Here is a 20013-nt window from a genome sequence, read left to right as displayed (position 1 = left end):
AGGGCAGGAGGGAGAAGCCAGGCACACTGGGATTGAGACAAAGTCCTACTCAACTCTCACATCCTTTCCTGGAATTATGGGAGAGAAGTGTGTGTGTGTGTGTGTGTGTGTGTGTGTGTGTGTGTGGCTAGGGGGCAGGTCTGGGGAAGAGTTGGGGCCCTCAAGGCTTCTATTTCCCTCAGTTGGTCTCTCCAGCATTGAACATTAGCCCCCACCCCAAGAAGAAGAAAAGCACCAAGCAGGGAGGAGAAGGGTTTAGATTTGTGTCTTTCTTTATTGTTAGCACTTTCTCTGAGTCAATGGCACCTCTTCTGGGTTGTATCTACTACTTGGAGCTCTTGCTTTTACTCTTTTCTCCGTATTTCTCATCCAGTGCTTTCTGCACGTTCATGTTCATAGCGTTTTTCTCGTGCCACCGTCCTGCAGAGAGCAGGGCAGAAGCTAGCACAGATCACCTAGAGGACCTCTGGAGTGCCCAGGCCCCAGGGGTGACCCATATCTCTCTTCCAGGCCCACCCCAGGGCTCTCTCTGCTCCTCTGGTTTCTCTCTGGATCTTGAAGCCCACACATCCTGCCCAATTAGGGGAGTGACTCCCTCCCATACCCCCAGCTCCCCACATACCCAGATCATCCGTCTTCCTGCCATGCCAGTGCTCCATGTCCCTCACTGATTTCTCAATCACCTCTGGGGTGTAAGAGGCCTTCATGAGGCTCTTCGTCTCCCTGGGGGCCCCTGTGGAACCCCATGAAGAAATCCCCCAAAGCCCCAAGTCAATGGAAGTCAGGTGCTCTAGAGTTCACACCCGGATGTCAGTTTCCCCTAAGGATGATGGATTGTGGGAGGGGAGGGGACTGGGGAGGGTAAGGCAGAGGAAGGTATGCCTGGGCTTAACCCCCAGCTCCATCATTTGTGGACAGTGTGGCCTCAGACAAGTTTTAACTTCTCAGAGCTTTGGTCTCTTCATCTATTCAAAGGAATAAAATGACCTTGCATGGGGAAGATTACATTATTGGAAATTCAGAAAATTTATCTCTATGTGTAAAGTTAAAACACACACAAGGAAATAAGTTACCATGATCAAGAGTCAGCTGAAACATCAAACAGAGGACCAAATCCCAAAAGATAGCAAGGATTTGGATAATCCATTACAGAATATAAAAGAAGTATAATATACGTAATGTTTGGAGTCATGAAAGAGAATAAAAGTATAAGCAAAGAATAAGAAAGTGCCCAGAAAGAACAGATCAGTAAAAGAAGCAAATGAAATTTCAAAAATGAAACCTAGAATAATTGAAAATTCAATGAATAATAAGAGGTCTGTTATTTGCTTTGAAATAATTGGGGTGGGGTGGACGGGTGGGTGGGAGAAAAGATAAAAAAAGATCGGCCATATATCAATAATTGTTGAGGCTGAGTGAAGAGTGCAACATCTATTCATTAAACTATTCTCTAAGTTTGAAAATTGACAATATAACCTTTAAAAACAAATTCAACGGACAGGTAAAATAGCAGATTAGCTACAGCTAAGAAAAATAGTAAACTGGAAGATATATCTGAAGAAATTAACTAGGATTCAGTACAGAGGAGGGAAAAAGATGTAGAAAATGTGAAAAAGCTGTTAAACAAAGGTTGAATGAAAAGACCTAACATATGTCTAATTGGAGTTCTGAAGGAAAAACTGAGGAAAATGGGAAGAGGCGATATTTGAAAAAATAATGGCAGGAATTTTTTTCCAGAATTGATGAATATCTAAGAATATGAATCATTAGATTCAAGAATCATAATTCCCTAATCAGCATAAGTCAAAAGAATTTCTTACCTAGGTATCTCCAAGTAAAATTTAGAATACCAGAGACAAAGAAATCTTAGAAGTAGTCATAGTGAAAGAACAGATTACTTTCGAAGAATAACAATGAGTTTGATTAACCATCAAAGCCGAACAAAATAAATTAATATAATTAAAATGCTGACAGTAAATAATCAACAATCTAAGACTATTTAAAATAACTGTCTTCCAAGAATGAGAATGAAATCAAGATTTTTCTGAGCCTAAAATTTACCAACAACAGAATCTAACCCCCCCAAATCTTCTAAACAACATACTTCAGAAAGGAAAAATGTGATCCTATTAGAAAGATCTGAGATACAAGGGATAGCGGGCAAATGAAGTGGAAACCTTGAGTGAACCTAAATATACATCAATTATAAAAACAGTATCAATGTCTAATTTATGGGGTAAAATGGTGATGACAATGATAGCTAACCATTTTTTAAGATTTCCCATGTGCTAAGCACAGTTCTCAGAGCTTTACAGAACTTACTCATTGAATTTTCTCAACAACACTAAGAAGCAGGTATGATTATCACCACCATCTTACTGTTGAAGTCACTGAAACACAGACAGGTTATTAAGCCACTTGTCTAAAGTCACACAGTCGGTAAGTGAAAGATATAGGACTCAAACCCAGACCCTGTGGCTCCAGAATCCATGGTTTAGGCTATTTCGTTTATGTAGAATTAAAATTCTGTAAACTAATAACATGTAAGCTGAGACAGTGGTGGGGAGAATAAAGTGGAAGCCTTTTAATATCCTTGTATTAGTCAGGAAAACTTAAATACCTTGATTAACTTTAGAGTTTGTTAACTATGCATGTAAAAACATCAAAGGTTACCATTAAAAGAATAGAAAAAGGACAAAAATTACATTGAGGCAAAAAGAAAGCTCACTTGAATCCAAAATAAGTAAAGGAAGGAGAAAAAAGCAAAATAGAAAACACAAAATAAGGTCATAGAAATGAATCCAAATATACCAATAATTAGAATAAATATACATGGACTAAGTCCATTGGTTAAAAAACAGATGATTAGACTATAGAATAAATTTCCAGATATATATTATTTAAATCATAGTTAAAACAAAAAGAGACCCAGGGAGGATAAACATGGCAATACATAAAGATACAGTAAGCAAATATTAACCAAAAGCAATCTGTCTTGTATTAAATTATCAGACAAAAGAGACTGTAAGGCAAAGGCACTATGAGAAATAAAAATGACTACAAATCATTCAGGTGATGTAATAATTTTAAACTTGCTGCATTAGAATAATCTCAAAATAGGTACAGCAAAATTGACAGTGGCAAGGAGAAATTGACACATCTGCTATCAGTGGAAAAGATTGAAAAGTACACCATTTAATAATTAATAAATCAAGCAAAGAATATTAACAAGGAATTAGAAGATTTATATAGAAATAATTAGCAAGACTTCTCTGTTAGACAAATACAGAATCTTGAGCCGAAGAGATTATTTTCAAACACATTGATCATCAACAAAAATGGACCATCTCTTGGTCTACAAAGCAAGTCTTTACAATTTCAAAGGACTGAAACCATTACAAGCTATGTTCTCTAATGATGATGCCATCAAGCTATAAATCCACGTTTTTAAGGCAGTTTTCAGTGTTTTTGGCATGTATGGGTTTACATATTTACCTAACATAATGTTAAGTTAGAAATTTGGACTGAAGCCCTAAACATGGTATCAGATATCCAAGCGAGGTGTGAAGCAGACTTCTCCAGATGGAAATGTAAAGTCGGCATCTAAAAATCCGCCCAAACACCTACCTGTATATAATGGTCAGGTTGGGGAAAACTGGCTAGGATGTTTTAAGAGGATTTCTTGTATTTTTATGGGCTGAGTCGTCCCTCCCCAAAGCGAAGGTGGTGCCTGCGTCTCACATGAAATCTAATCAAAGGGACTTCAGGAAGGCCACTTGAGGAGCTCGATATATAGCCCAAGAGTTTGGGGGACACCAAAGTTTGGAGCAAAAGACATTGGACTGGAATGGCAGGGCGGAGAGAGTACACAGGCCAGCCGTACGTCCTTCTACAAGGACAGGGGTGGCTGACTGTTTCTGTGGACCTGGTGTGTGGTAGTGGAGAGAGGACTGGCCTTGGAGCCATTTTAAATCCTACCCCTGATCTGATGCTCCTCACCCATGTCCCTGCTTCTACTGTCCCCGCTGTGTTCTGTCTCAGCTCAACAGCCAGATGGACCCTTTGAAACATTACGTCACTCCTCTGTACAGAATCGTACAATGACTCCCAGTAAAAAGGCTGGGACGAGCCAACGTCCTTGCATGGTTCCCCTTCAACTGCTCTGCCCCCGGAAGTCCACAGCCTGACCTGCTCCCCCTCCTGTAGGTCTTTATTCAGATGTCACCCGCTCTGCGAGGTCTACCCTGACCCGTCTATTTAACATCACTTAGGGGTTCGTACAGTGGGGCTAAACTATAAAGAAAAGCAAAGGGATTGTTGACAAAAGTCAGGTGATGCAGCAGGGAGAAGGACGGAGAGGCTTCCTGGTTCCTGTAAAGCCTTACCTGAACCTGGGAGGTGACACACACTGACTTATTACTGTCCTTTAACCTGCACGCAGAGGCTTTATGCATTCTGCTACATGGGTGGTAGTTTTCACAATTAAAAACGAGAATGCTTCTACACTGGTTTAAATGCAGGGATACAAGTTTGGCTTCATATTAGGACATCAGTTAATATAATTTACTACGTCAACAGATCAAAGGGAAAAAAAATCATATGATCATCCAAATTACTGCTGTATAAATGGTTACTACAACTCAAAACCCATTCATAATTTTTTAAAAAATTAATGTGCACACTAAGAATAAAAGGGACCCTCCTTAATCTGATAAAAGAGATCCTCCAAACTGTTTCCATGATACGTATTATATTTAATGGTATAATGTTAGACTCAAGAAGGAGATCTGCTTTCCCTGCTTACGCGCATCATGGTCCGGGACAAGTCAGCTGGGACAAATGGCACAAAGGTGGGAAGAGCTAGTGGTTAATAATGTGAACTCGGGCCCCAAGCTGCAAGGGTTCAAATTCCAACTCTGATCATTCTTAGCTGTGTGGCCTTAAGTTATTTAACCTTTCCATGCCTTAATTTTTCTCTACCTAAAATAAATGGGAATTATAGCACTTACTGCATAAGTTTCTTGTGAAAATTAAAATATTTATAAAGTAGGGCAGTGCCTGGCACATGTTACACGCTATGTATAAATATAGCCATTATTATTTTTTTTAAAAGCTGCAAAGATTCTACAGACAAATTATTGAAATGAATCAGTGAGCTAAGTAAGGCTCCTGAATATAGCATTAATGTATAAAAATTAAAATTGCCTCTGTACGTACAAGCAGCAAAGTTAGAAAACGTAATTTTTAAAGAGATACCACTTGGCAATGAGCAGCAGAAAAAGAGATTCTTCTAAACAAATATAACAAAGAGCTGCATAATCTTTCTAGAAAAGATTGCAAAATGTTATTGACAGATATTGAAGGAAGATTTAAATGAATGAAGCTGAATACAATATTCGTGGGTGGGAAAAGTCATTATCGTAAAACTGACCACCGTCCCTCAGGTGAATGTAGCTTCCATGCACTGCCAATCAAAATCTCAACAGGGTTTTTCATGGAAACTGAGAAGCTGATTCTAGAATTTATATGGAAGAGTAAAGGACCTAGAATAGCCAAGACATTTGCTGCTGGTGGTGGTGCTGGGGTTGGGGGTTACTTAACCAGGTATCCGACGACTTACAATAGCTTGATAATTAAAAGTGTAATATTAGACCAATGGGCAGAAGAGAGAGCCTGGAAACTGATCTGTGTTCAGAAGAAACTTGATGGATACCAGTGGTCCCACTGCAGGTCATTGCGGGGAAACCTGGGACTGAAAAATTCAATGAAAGAGACTGAGACAATTAGTAATCCACAAGGAGAAATTGAAAATGACTGTTTCACTCTAAAAACAGAAATCAACTCCAGGTGGATTAACGGCTTAAATGTGAAAAGCAAAACTAAATATTTTAGAAGATTATATAGAAAAGATTATCTGTATGACTCAGCATGGCATAGGATTTCTTCAACCCACTCCTTCTGGAACTTTCTCTATCTCAGTAAATAGCAATTCCATCCTTCCATTTGTTCAGGTTAAAAACCTTGACATCAACCTTAATTCCTCTCTCTCACATCCCCCAAATCCGTGTATTAGCCTATTCTGTAGGCCCTGCTTCACACAAATACCCAGAATCCTACTACATCAGGCTACCTTCACCATTACCTCCCGGGGCTACCATATTGCATGATGGTGCCCTCCAGAGCTGTGCAATGCGCTAGCCCTGCTCCCTAGACCAAGCCACTACCATCTGTCCCAGCTGGATTTTTGCAGTCACCTCCTCACTATTTGCCCTGTTTCTGTCCCAGTTCTGCCACATCTATTCTCAACACAGCAACTGGAGCAATCCTTTAACCTAAGTCAGACAATGCCGTCCTCCTGCTTAAAGACCCTCCCTGGGCTTCCCACCTCACTTAGAGAACTTGCAGGGCCTTCCCCACCTAGCCTGTTTCTTGTTTGATTTCTCTTCCTCCCTTCTGCCCAGCCACAGGAGCCTCACCAACTGGAACGTGGAGTGCAGTGGCTAACCTGGATGGGTGGAGATGGAGAGTAGGCACAGGTGAGGCACACAGACAGCAATGTCCTAATAATTCCCAGTGCTTGGCAATTTCTGGAGTGTAATTACTACTATGGCCAGTTGTAAGATAGCACTGTGATACCAACCAATCAATCCAGAAAAATTTAACCATCGACTCTTACGAGCTGGTACGACACACAGTTGCGTTTCACAGGCTAGATGACAGGTACAGATTTTTTTTTTATAGTCTGCTTTTACATTTATGTAGACATCCATATAAAGTTGTAAGAAATATTGCATGGTAAACATTGAAATGACAAGTGGAAGGCCAATTCCTGAGGCCCAGAACAGAGGACAAGCTGAGCTATAGTCTCTCTTCCCTCCCCCAGCACCACCCCTTCTCTCCAAGCCCAAATAAAAACCCAGGCAATTTAAGGGCAGAAGAAAAACCTGGATTTGAGCTTCAGATCTACCTTCTACTACCGAAAAGTCCTGGGCAAATTGTTTCCGAGCCGTCTGTGAAATGGAGCTAATGCTCCCTCCTTACCCCCATAACAAACAGGTCTGACCCGCAGGACACTGTCAATGTTGGAGTCTCCAACCATCTTTTTCCCCAGATGGTGCCATCACCAGGCTCTGGGAATGAAAAATACCCCCTTGCCCGCTACTGAGCCCTCACTGCATGCTACAAGCCAAGCGCCTTCATGCAGCATTTCAGAGCGTCCTGCCAACAACCCAACGAGGGCCATCTTACCATATTGTCCCCAATGTATGAAAAAGGTGACTGAGGCTCAGAGAAGTTAAGGATCCTGCCTGAGGCCACACCCAGGGAACGGCTGAGCTGGGCTTTGAACCAGAAAACTAACGCCACTGAGACCAAAGATGCCCAGGCCAGGTGTGACTGGGTCTCCTCCTGGCAGAGTAGGACACCAGAGGTGTTCAGGAAAGATAGGGGCTGACTGCCAAGTGGGATGGGTCATCTGCACGATGAGGACAGATTTGCCAGGGAACTGGGCGTTTCCAGCACTCGGCACAGGCCCTGGCAAAGAAAAGGCCCTTGATGGCCATGAGATGAGTGTCCCAGGAGATGTATCCTAGGGTCTTATCCATAGAGGTTTAGGAAGGAGTGGACACCCCATAGGCCCAGTGCCTTGGGGACCATGGGTATTCACAGCCCCCACCCTTGTCCTTTGACCTGACCTTGAAACAAGTTTGACCGCATGTTGTAGCCCAGATCATAGTAGTCTGAGAAGGTGGAGGTGATTCCCACAGAACTCTGCGTCCTGCTGGGCCACGAGCTTGCCCTCTTCGGACCCTCGAAGACTTCACCAATGGCCTTTCGAGCCTGAGTGGGAATGGGCAGAGGAGAGACAGGGGATAGAAAAGCAGAATCAAGCCGCAAATCTCCGCTTTCACTCCCCTCCCTCTGACCGTGCCCTCACTACCCTTAGCCTTTCAACCAACCCCATGGCTGAGGAGCTGGAATGGCTGAAGACCCCTCCTCTCTCTCACCCTGCTCCGCGTCCCACATGGCCTAGGGGCATCAGCGATAATAGTGATGATAAACCTCCTCCTGTATTGAACACCTACTGTGTACCTCATTGGGAGAGGTCTTTATAAGGTGTTTTATAGATGAGGGGACTGGGGCTCAGAGCAGGGCCCCTCTGTTCACACAGCTGGTGAGCCACAAAGCCTGGCTTGCCTCCTAGAACCGAGGAATCACACTAGTCAGTTTTAGATGGCTCCTTCGATTGCATCGAGGCAAATTCCGTCCTTGTACCAATGGGGACACTGAGGCCCAGAATTATTGAGCCCAGGCCTGGGAGCCAGGAGACCTGGCTTTGTTCTCTCTGGGCCTCTTAGAAGAGAGAAATGATCCCTTGCCAAGGCCAAGAGGGGCTGGGAGAGTGAGCGACCACACGGCCAAGTTCAAACAGGGATAAGATGCTGCAAGTGCAGCAGGACGTTCAGGACTGTGGTCTCCCAGACTAGCCGGTGGGTGGGCTCCTTAAGCTGCTCCTTAAGATGACAGCGTAGCAGGGGACCCGGCCCACAACCTTGTGATCCTGGATCCTCCACGTGTTCAGTGTGACCTTAGCAGATCATCTCACTTCTGTGAGCCTCGATGTTACCATCGAGGTTAAAAGGAAAGCAATAACTCCTGCCCAGTTTACTGCACAGTGCAGTTGCTATAAGGGTTGAGAAGGTGGTTTTGAAAATGTGTCTCAGTCAGCCAGAGCAGGAAGAATCCTTAGTATTGGACCAGAAATGGCAGATGACTTTTATCTCAACTTTCACTTGATCAGTAATGACTGCCTAGAATGGTCTATCAGGTGGAGAAAAGCGCCAGCTTCGATTAGTGATGTCTGCCATGGATGCAGGCTAGCAGAGTTACGGTATGTATGCCATGCACTTGCCAACCTGATCTAGTCCAACTGCCTCACTTTACAGATGGAGAGACTAAAGTCCAGAGAGGGGAAGTAACTTATTCAAAGTCACCCAGCACTCGGGGCAGAGCCAGGTTCAAACCCAAGTCTTCTGATTCCCAATCAATACTGTCCATCCATTCAATGCTGTCTTTAGATGTGTGGGGGTTAAAAGCATCTAATTCAAACACAAGACTTATAACTGCCAAGTCATTAAAGGCCAGGGCTCCAGAATCTGCTGGCCCTCATCAGTTTGCATCCTCATCCTACACAAAATTGGGTTAACATACTTAACTCTTCCTAAACGTTGGGCTCCTTATCTGTAAAGTGAGGGTAATAGCACCTTCCTTGTTGGGAAGATGAAATGAGTTGATACATGTAAAGAGCTTACACAGTGCACAGTGCCTGGCACATAGCAAGTGCTCAGTAAACACTACTCTCTGGTGATATTATTACACGGACTCTACTCTCAAGAGCAGGTTCCTTTGGGGTCCTCATGATAAGTCTCTGTGTATAACCCTCCTGCCGCCCTTAGCCTCCTCTGCTGACACCTGCTCCTCAGAGACCAGCTGGTCCACCACGTTGCTCCCAAACTTGTGGCGAATGTTCTCAGGAATGATGCTGTCCCTCTGGCCCTGGGCCCCCCCGGTGGGGCTTTCCTTCAGTCCCTGGCATGGCTGAGCCTCCTCTCGGAAGGTGGCCTTGCTCTCTGTTGAGGAGGGTCTGCAGTCCCCGTTCTTCAGGGACCCAGGCCGTGGAGCCATCCCAAGGGAGTCCTTGCTGACAGCCATCCGGGGTGGACACCGGACCCCGTCCAGGTGGGCGTGCCCCATGGGGCTGCCCCTGGGGCTGCCTTCCCGGTGCAGGGACGGCTGTGGGGAGACTGGGGCCTGGTACTTGAACTTGGAGGCATCCAAGAGGCTGTGGGCAGTTCTCCTGGGGTCCGTGTCCTGCTGGCCTTCGTTGTCCAGATGGACCCTGGTCAAAGCAGTTGTACCTGAACAGGAGGAAGAGAGATGGAGGGAGAGAAGGAGACAGATAAATGCAGAGAGTGTAAGGCAGGAAGGGAGACAGCAGTGGGGGTAGGGAGGGGGGGACAGACACAGAGCTCCAGAGATCCAGAGCAGAAAAAGGGATGGGAATAGAGAAGTCACGGGAGCCAGAAGCATGGGTGAGAAATTGGGAAGGAAACACAGAGAGAGAATGTTCAGCTGCTAAGCCTCCCACAGGACACAGCCATCCCACGTGGTTTTTGAGAGCCCATGCCTGCCCACCCTTGAGGCCTAGCTGTGAGACCTTGAGCAAGGAATGTGACTCCTCTGTGCTTTAATGTCTCTGACTCCATTTGGTTAGTTCTCTTTCCCACCTAAACCCCCTCCTCCCCCAGGAATCTAGTGAAGAAGCCAGCAGTCCTGGAAGCTGGCACAAGGCATAACTTGGCTTGGCCCAGTCACAGGGCTAGAAGGGCCCAGAGCTGGATCTGGGGCTTTGTCTTTGTTCCCTATTTAGAGATGCTCCCCCAACCTTCACTTCCCTCCTCTATTCTCTGGGCTCATCGGGTAGGGTCATCCCATCCACATCCCCTGCTGTCTCACGGCACCTCTCCCACTGTCATTCCTGCCCCTGACTCCCAGTCCGAGGGGGTCTCCTGCTCCCTCCCTGTCTCCTTCTCCCATCTCCCATCCCTGCCTCCAGCCAAAGAAACTGCTGCTTCTTCCCTACTGCGCCCTGGGATGTCCCACCTCCCAGCATTTGCCCAGGCTGGCTCTGCTCTCTAGAAGGTCACCCCCTCCTTTTCCCTAAATCAAAATTCTACCATTCCTTTCAGTGCAGCCCCACCCGGAAGTCCTCCTTGACACCCACCCCAAGCTGCGGGGCCAGCTCCCTCTTCTCAACTTTACAATTCTGTCCCCAATATGCTCTACGTATCTCTCAGGACCCTGGGTTTTCACTTTCTCCGTCATTGTGAGCTACAAACCATCTTGCTTCCCCCCGTCCTAGATGGGGGCCATTGAGGTGGGGTCAATGGGGGAGTCAGTCCTGGGCCTCCCACAGCACCCCCCCCAGAGAACCCTGTGCATCCAAGATATAGGTGAAGCCCATCCGTGAGTGAGGGAATGTGGACAAAAAACAGGTTCTATGGAAAGTCACCTCACAGGGTGATCTGATAGGAATTCCTAACTGGGAAGGTCGTGGTGGGCCTGTAACTTCTTTAGTAAAAGGTTTTATGCCCGCCCTGTCCATGGTTCTCCTGTATCTAGGTTAACACACCTTTCTAATACCAGAAGTAATACCCCTCACAGGGGATAGTAACCCTCAAGAGAGCACATAATCTTGTTAACTATCCTGTAATCCAATCCCCGCCTTGCTTTTTCTCACCTCCATGTAATCTTCCGATGTTCCCTCCTTAATTTCGAATGCATAAAAGAAGCTACAAAACTATTATTCTCCAGAGTATTTGAGATCTCGCTTCCCAGCAGATGTCATCAGTTTTGGCTCAAATGAACTCCTAAAAATCCTCTACAGGTTTGGACCTTTCTTAGGTCAACAGGAATGAGAAGGTGGCTGCAGAGGTGTGAGACCCAGAGTCACACCGCACCTCATCGACTCTAGGATGAGACCAGACTGCCTCCCTGGGTCTGGGTTCTGCCCCAACAAGCTGGCAGCTAGGTAGGTAGGCAAAGGGGTGCCTCTGGGGGAAACGAAGGCTTCCAGGATGGGGACTTCTCAAAAGAGTGGAGGCAGAGGGCTTGAAGAGAACTCAGCACCCACTTGCTCAACCGAGGCCCCTCCTCCTGCTCATGAAAGACGAGGCCTAAAGCAGGGATGGGCTCCTCCTGGGGTCCCCCAGCATTCAGGGCTCCCTCTTTCTTCCAGGCTGCACTCCTGCTGCCTCCTCTCAGTGCGTTCTGTGGAATTGCCTGCTTGCCCTCGGCCAGCCCTTTGGGGTTATGAATGATTTAATGGCCAGGACCGTATTTGTATCCCCCCGGCTCAGAGAGCCAATATACTGTGTTTCCCCGAAAATAAGACCTAGCCAGACAATCAACTCTAATGCATCTTTTGGAGCAAAAATTAATATCAGACCCGGTCTTATATTACATTATATTATATTATATTATATTATATTATATTATATTAATTATATTATTATATTATATTATAAGACCCGGTCTTATATTATAGTAAAATAAGACGGGGTCTTATATTAATTTTTGCTCCAAAAAACACATTAGAGCTGATTGTCCGGCTAGGTCTTATTTTGGGGGAAACACGGTATTCACCAGTTCAGGTGTGTGGCAGGTGCTGTGCCAGGCACTGAGGACACACGGTGAGTGAGTTAAGTGGGCCAACAAGCCCTGTCCTCTTGGAAGTCAATGTTTGTTGAATGAATGAATGAACGTCTGCAGTTGGCATTCCAAGAATCTCATTGCAACCCTACTTTTCCTCCACGCCACTCCTTCCGCTCTGAAACAGGTAGAGTAAAACCTATTTCCCTTGCGATTGTGAGGATCAAATGATGAGTCTTCCGAGTTTTCCAAGTTTGGCCACTGATCAGAATTCCCAGGGGCACGTATTAAAGAATACAGATGCCTAGGCCTCTCCCAGAGCTGCTGTATCAGAATCTCAATGGGCGAGGCCCAGAATCTGGATGTTTAACAAGGTCTCTGGGTCACTGGAGAAGGCTTCCGGCAGGAGTCTGCCCTGACCTCCCTGGATGGGCTGTCGCCCACAGGTCCAGCCACTCCGCACTCACCCGTGGAGACCTTCCTCATGGCTGGTCTGATCCAGTCACAACTGCATTGAAGGCGTTCCCCTTGTGCTCAGGGCAGAGCCTCCAGCTGGAGGACCTGGCCCAGGACTGGCCTGGCCTCCCTCCTACTTCCCTCTCCCGCCTTCCTGCCATATTGAATTTCTGTCAAAGCACCAGCCCTCTCTCACCTCCAGGCCCACACTGTTCCCCGAGTCTGGAACACTTCTCCCCTCCTTGTGTTAAGTAGAAATTAGGAAATGGAGGAGGAGGGGTGGGAGGGGGCCCATGGTGCCTACAGGAAAAGCTCATAACTAGCTTTGATTACCTGCCCCCAGCCACTACAGATGACAAGAGGTGGTCTAGGACAAGATAAGGATCTGAGTCAACAGACCTCCACATATGGGTGGAGGTCTGTTAGAAGGTCACGCCCCCCCTTTGTTACCCCCCCACACACACACACACACCTCGTGGAAGAGAATACACCACTTTCCCCACCAAATCAATACGTAACTCCCTCATCCCACCCAGCAAACTATGAGTCCTTGGGACAAGGGCTCTCTCTCTCTGGCCCTCGCTCTCTCCCCCTTTCTCTCTCCTCCTTTCTCTCTCTCTCTCTCCCCCCCTCCCCGCAGCCCCACTTAGTCTAGGCCTGTTCTCTTCCCTGAGAATATAGCACTAATACCAGGGGCCTAGGCTTCTCCCCCACTTAGGCTAGGCCCGTTCTCTTCCCTGAGAACATATCACTAATAAACCCTGCTTGCATATTAATCAGCTTGCTGACCTTTGAGTCTTCACTGCAAGAAGAACTGAGAATCCCGTAACACCTGGGCCACACCAGTCCCGGGGCTTGGCTCACTCGTGACCTACGTGTACCTCTCACCCACAGAGCCCGGCCTCCCCATCCCTCACTCCACTGGGTTCTCTCGCAGCCTGCCCTTCTGGCTGTGGATGAAGAAAGGGGTTCAATGGAAAGTAACCTCACAGGGTGATCAGATCCTAAATTTCTAACTGGTCATGCCCCAGGCATATGACTTCTTTGGTAAAGGGCTTACTTTTGCCCTTTACTAAGCAGCCTGTCCATTGTTTCTGAGCATCTAAGTTCACACACCTTTGAAATGCCCCCTTTCAGACCCCTCCTTCTCAAGCGTAACCACCTTCAAAAGAACCAATGATCTTAACTACCCTGTACTCCACTACCCGTGTTACTTTCTCCCATGTTCATGTACCCGTCATTTTCCTGACTGCCCTCCTCACTCTCAAATGCATATAAGAAACTGCAAAACTGTTAGTCTCCAGAGATTTGCAGATTTTGCTCCCCAGCATAAGTCGTCAGTCTGGTTCACATAACTCTTACAAAACTTCTCTACAAGTTTGGATGTTTCTTACATGGCCCCGGTGCATACAACGGGCTGACGTGTCCCCTCTGAGCCCTGACGTTGGGCAATGTGGCAGTCAAATCCCCAGGCGGGGCAGATGGGAGGGGCTCGGCAGTATTCCTTTCCCTCCCTTTTGCATTCCCGTCTTCAAACAGAATGTCCAGAGGAGGTCAGTGCCACACAGAGGGTCTGGAAGCGGGACAAGATTGAGGGAAACGGAAAGGGTTGTTCCTGCTGCCCCAGGGAGAGCCTCCAGAAGCCCCGGGTGTGCACTGAGTGTCCCTGGCCAGCATGTCCCTGGTCAGCCCGTCCTACCTGCTCGGTGGCCCAGATCCATGGACTCTTGCTCCAAGCTTAGTCCTGTAAACAAGGAAACACTGCGTCGTCTCAGATGACACGAAGGCTTCTAAATGGGGATAAGCCAAGAGCAGAACCGGGAGCCCTGCGGCCATCTGCCCAGCCCCCGGCCAGAGGTCTTTCCATGCGGCCTCCAGTGCGCTCTGGCATACAAGGTGCCCCCTGCTCTATCCACCCACCACCCCTGGCACTGGGCCTGCCTCCTGGACCCCTGTAGGCTCTACCCTTTCTGGAAATCCCTGGTCACCACCCCTCACCACCATCACACACACACAGACCAGTGGCTCAAAAGCCTTTCTCAAACAGCCTGGGGGCCTGGGTTCTTCTTTCTCCTCCCCCTTCTGTACCACTCAACACTCCCCTGCTGTGGGTACAGAGCCCCAAGCCCCGCATCCTGGTGACTATTTGCTTCCCGGCAAATAGGATTTTGGTCCATTTTACCAGCTGGTCATTCAAGCTCAAGGCAGGAAGGGGAACAGCTTGGCCAACGTGGAGGAGAGCCGAGAACAGGAACCCACTTTGGTGTAACCTCAGTCTTCCTTCCCAAGACAGGCCTTTGGGATAATTCTGGCATCTTGAAAAGCATCTGCACCTTTCAGGTTTGTGTTCCTTTTTCCTAGGTGATCTTTTACTTATTCATCATCTCTTATCACAGGTGTTTTTTAAGGTTTTTGTGGATTTTGGAATATATTATAAATAAGATCAAACAATTTATTGTATAACGATGTTTAGTCCCCAGACCTCAGTGGTAAATCCCTTTGTAATAAGGGAAGCATAAAAGCAGCCAGTCAGAGCTGGAAGGGAGTTTTGAGATGAGCTAATCCAACCCCTTCGTTTTGTTGATAAAGAAACTGAGTTCCAGAGAGGCAGACTGATTTGTCTTAGATCGGCAGCAAGTTGTTAAGCTGGTAAACTCACATCAGTTTAAGAACTGGATTAAAGTGTTCTCCTGAAAAGTCACCAAGGAAAACACCCAGTTAATGATGACACTTAATAGCTTCTGCTATGACTGCCAGTGATCCCGACACCCTGGTATTCACATACTGCACAAAACGCTCTCTTGAGTATGGACTGGCCCGAGCGACTTGCTTCTGATCAGAAGAATATGACAAAAGTAAGAGGATGGCACTTGCAAGATTAGATTAGTGACTTCAGTCTTGTTCACACTCTTTCTCTGACTTTCCTTGGCTTGTTGGCTCTGATGGAAGCAGCTGCCATGTTTTAAGCTGCCCTATGGAGGGGCTCAGGTGATAAAGAACCGAGCAAGTCTCTGGTTAACAGCTCATAAAGAACAAAGACTCTTAGTCCAAGAGGCATCAAAGAACTAAAAGAATCCTGCCACCTGAATGAGCTTGGGGGTGGATCCTTCCCCGGTTGCGCCTTTGTATAAGAACACAGCTCAGTGGACACATTAATTACAGCCTGTGGGAGGCCATGAGCCAGAAGACCCAGCCAAGCCACACCCAGGATCCTGACCCTTAGAAACTGTGAAATCATAAATGTGTCCCTTTTTGAAGCATAGTTTTAAACTGTTAAGGTTTGTGGTAATTTGTTGTGCAGCAATAGCTAACTGATATATATTTTGGTACCAAGGATGGAGTGCTGCTGTAACAAATACCTAAAAATGTGGGAGTGGCTTTGGAACCAAGCAGTGGGTGGAACCTGGAAGGATTTTAAGAAACATGACAGAAAAAGCCTATATTGCCTTAAACAGACTATTAGTAGAAATATGGACTTGGAGGCTGCTGCCAACTGAAGGCAACAAAGGAAGTGAGAGAAATGTTATTAGAACTTGGACACGTGTCCTTGTTATGGAATGACAGAAACTTAGCGTCGCTGTCACTGCCAGCTTTGTGGAACACAGAGCATGTGACTTAACTGGGTGCTCTAGCTAAGGAGAGGTCCAAGCAAAGTACTGAAGGTGCCTCCTGGTTTCTTCGTGCTGCTTGTAGTGAAGTGTAAGAGGAGAGAGAGAAACGGAAGGAAGGACTGTTAAAGAAACAGGAGGCAGGACTTAGTAGTTGTAGAAATTCTCATCCTCTTCAGATGCCAAAAGATGCTAAAATTAACAAATGGCTTCAGAGCATTATATCCGGAAATTTTAGCCAAGGGTGTGACTGTAGAATCTTTTGTTAAAACCTTGAAAGGGTCAGAATATTATCCAGTCACACAATGGGTCCTTAAAAGAGATGAAAAATATGCTTCACAGATTCTCTTAATGGAATAATAGGGCCTCTTCAGAAGTTTAAAAGTGCCATCTCTCAGCTGGAGTGCCAGTGGAGGAGACTTATCTCTGGAGTGTCACAGTGTTTGAGAAAACTGTATTGGCAAAAAAATCTACCAGGTTGGAGTGAAAGGGACACATACAGCACAAAATGAAAACAGTGGACTCCCAAATTCTACTGGCAGATAGTAGTCTGAGAAAATTACTCAGCTGCAAACATGCACTGTATTTAAAAGGGGGTGCAGGGGGCAGAAGCAAGGATTAGAGAGCAGAAGCAAGGATTCAGAGGGCACAGCTGAGAGCCACGGAGAATTATTTGCACAGTTTGAAACCTAATAAGGGAAACCCAACATTTGCCTGGCTGGATTTCAGAATTGCTATGGACCAGTGACTCCTGACTTTTGTGTTCTCCATTTTCCTCGTTTTTGAATAGGAATGTCTGCAGCTCTTATCCTATGCCTGCCACACCATTGTATGCAGGTGTGGGCAGGGCAGGCAGGTTATTTTCACAGATCTACTGATGGAGAAGGACTGAACTCAAGAAAGAAATGACACCCAAGGAATCTCATCCACACCTGGGCCTGATTTATAGGACCAGATTCTAGCTTTTAAGGTGATGGTATAATGGGATGAGACTTTTGGAGATCTTGGGAAGGGGTGAATGTAATTTGCACGTGGAAGGGACGTATGTCATCTGGCGCTAGAGGTGGGCTTTTGACATGGCTTCCGTGACCCCTGTTCCTTGGCATTGACCCACTTGAGTAATTCCACTGCACCTTCCCCTGCACCCCCCGCCCAAGTGTGGGCTGGATTTATTGACTTGCTTCTAACCAAGAGAATATGGCGAAAATGAAGGGATGCCATTTCCAAGAGGAGATTATAAAATACTATGACTGGATCTTGTTCACACTCTGTCTGGCTCAGTCACTCTGATGGAAGCATCTGGAGAGTCCCGCAGGGCAAGAAACAGAGAGTGGGCAACAACTTGTGAGGAACTGGGGCCTTCAGTTCAATATTCCTCCCCTGTGAGTGGCCTTGGAAAGACAGTCTTCTCTCAGTGAGCCCTGAGATGAGGCTGAAGCCCGGACAACAACTTGAGCACAGTCTGTGAGAGAACCTGAGAAGCTGCATGTGTGTTCCTGACCCCCAGGCACTGTGAGATAATAAATGCTGTTGTTTGCAGCCACTACGTGTTGGGGTGATTTGTTATGCAGTCTAGTCGATTAGTCTATCTTCACAAAGACTCAGTGAGCTGTTCAGAGAAAGTATTAACTCACCCTCTTCACAGATGGAGAAACTGAGGCTCAGGAAAGAAATAGGACCTCACCCAAATGGTGCTGAAACCAACCCCACATCTTCTGTCTCCTGCAAGTGAGTTTTCAGCTCCTGTCCCCACTCCCCATCCCTAGCCACCCACCTAAAGTACACACTGCAGTGCCTCCCCATCTGCCCCAGTGGCACCCCCAAGCAGCCTGGATGGGCTTGGGCAGAAGTGCGGATTCACTGCCAGTTTCTGACCTGGAGAGAAGGTCCCGAGAGCCGTTGGTCAAGAAGAGAGGAAAAGGAGGTCCAGTTGCAGTCCTAGCACCCTTCACTCACAGGCAACTCTGAATGGGGAGAAAGAAGATGAAATCTGTGTTGTGAGAGACTCCCGGCCCACCCTGCAAGCCTCTGCCTGACCTTGCCACTGTCTTTCATAATGTCAGAAAACACGTGAACCACTCTGGTGTGTGCTGAAGCCCAGGAGTGTAGATCTCCACTGCACAACTGCTGGGGGAGGCCAGTGGATGGTTGCTAGGGAACAGCCCTCCCTTGCTATTCATTGGAGTTGCCATGGCGACACTATACACAGGGCTTTGTTACCTCAGAGAGCTGATCGGCCCACTCTAGGGAACAGAGGCCATGGGAAGCCAGCACTGAGAGGGCAAAATGTCCCCTGAGGACCCATCCTCTGCCAGGTTGTGTGCCAGACACAAAGGGCTCAGATGCCACTGAGTGGGAAGGAAGTTCTTGGGATTACAAAGGATTAAGCAGAGAGAGTGATTAGTTCTGTCTAGGAAAGAAGAAGACAGGGCTCGCAGAAGGGCCATTTGACCTGGATTTTGAAGGATGTGTAGGAGTTCGACAGTTTAGAAAGGACTCAAATATTAAAAGCATGGATGTGTTTGTGAGCATATAGGTCAACGGGAGTGGGGAGGGGAGGGAAAGATTCCCCTGGAGCTATCTGAGCTGGACATCAACGGATCGATTGACCAAGGAGTAAAATTAGAGCAGAGGTGGGACAGTGAGGGTCTACTCTCCTCCTCTTGAAAGATAAGGGCTACAGAAGATTAAATAAACTTAAGAGATGTCTGTAGTTGGTGCCAGCAGCTCCAACAGCTCAGTCTTTTTTGAGCTGTTGCTCAGCAGGGGTGGGATGTAGAGAATGCCTCCTGCACGCCCAGCTTTTCAGGATCCCTCAGGAGGTAGAGAGCATTGTGGTTAAATCTGGGGTCCTTAGAGTCTGGGCCTGCCACTTATTAGAAGAGCGATGCTGGCCAAGTCCTTTCGCTGAACTTTCCTATGTGAAACAGTATAACCCACCTCCAAGGGTAAGCATGAGGACTGAATGAAGGCATTTTTGTGAATGTCTAGAACATTGCCTGGCACAGAGAGCTGTCCCCTAGAACTCTAAGCTAACCCCATAAGTGATCCATTGGCAAGTCCTTCAAAGTACACCAGACTCGGACCCCTAGACCATCTCCACATCTCCCCCTGGCCCCCAACCCAAACCACCACCACCTACCTCTTGCTTGGGTTAAAACCGGTCTCCTGTTTTTGCTCTTGTCCCGTGTTAATTACCGATTGGCACATAACAGTACAGGCAAACCTTGGGGATACTGCAGGTTCGGTTCCAGGCCACTGCAATAAATTGATCATGACAATAAAGCAAGTCACATGAAGTTTTCAGTTTCCCAGTTATGCTTCCACTATACTGTACTCTAGTAATTGCACGATAGCATTGTGTCTTTAAAGAAACACACAACAATGCACACATCTTAATTTAAAAGTACGTTATTACTAAAAGAAAAAGAACAGTAACCATCATCTGAGTCATAATCTTTTTGCTGGTAGAGGGTCTTGCTTCGCTGTTGATGGCTGCTGACTGATCAGGGTGGTGGCCGCTGAAGGTTGGGTGGCTGTGGCGATTTCTTAATATGAGACAATGATGTTTGTTGCATCAATTGACTCTTCCTTTCACGAATCATTTCACGAATGATTTCTCTGTAGCAAGCGATGCTCTTTGATAGCATTTTATCCTCAGTAGAACTTCTTTCAAAATTGGACAGCAGGGAGCAGGGAACCCCCAGTAGGTGACGTGTGGAATCATCCTGTTGCCCCA

At 46.6% G+C, this 20013-nt stretch overlaps 1 protein-coding gene across 1 annotated transcript; it reads right to left on the bottom strand.

Annotated features, from left to right (window-relative positions):
- Positions 1-273: 273 nt before the first annotated feature.
- Positions 274-18402, bottom strand: TEX33 (testis expressed 33). The gene is made up of 7 exons (XM_033116178.1): positions 18312-18402; positions 18150-18238; positions 14366-14410; positions 9472-9917; positions 7695-7839; positions 623-733; positions 274-420 (listed from the first exon to the last, which is right to left on the bottom strand). The coding sequence occupies exons 3-7, from the start codon at positions 14385-14387 to the stop codon at positions 326-328; spliced, it is 819 nt and encodes a 272-aa protein (XP_032972069.1). The 5' UTR covers positions 14388-14410; positions 18150-18238; positions 18312-18402; the 3' UTR covers positions 274-325.
- Positions 18403-20013: the final 1611 nt, after the last annotated feature.

Source organism: Rhinolophus ferrumequinum, chromosome 10 (genome assembly GCF_004115265.2).
Source record: "Rhinolophus ferrumequinum isolate MPI-CBG mRhiFer1 chromosome 10, mRhiFer1_v1.p, whole genome shotgun sequence".
Lineage (NCBI taxonomy): Eukaryota > Metazoa > Chordata > Mammalia > Chiroptera > Rhinolophidae > Rhinolophus > Rhinolophus ferrumequinum.
Note: the sequence above shows the minus strand (reverse complement) of the source record. Positions and strands in the feature narration are given on the sequence as shown.

Bases quoted from the DNA above. Each gene is read 5' to 3' on its own strand.
- TEX33 (XM_033116178.1), bottom strand. From the start codon at position 14,387: ATGGATCTGGGCCACCGAGCAG. The intron at 7,840-9,471 runs GTGTCAGCAGAG...ATTCCCACTCAG, and splicing joins AGCTGGTCTCTGAGGAGCAG to GCTCGAAAGGCCATTGGTGA. The intron at 421-622 runs GTATGTGGGGAG...TGCTCTCTGCAG, and splicing joins CAGGAAGACGGATGATCTGG to GACGGTGGCACGAGAAAAAC.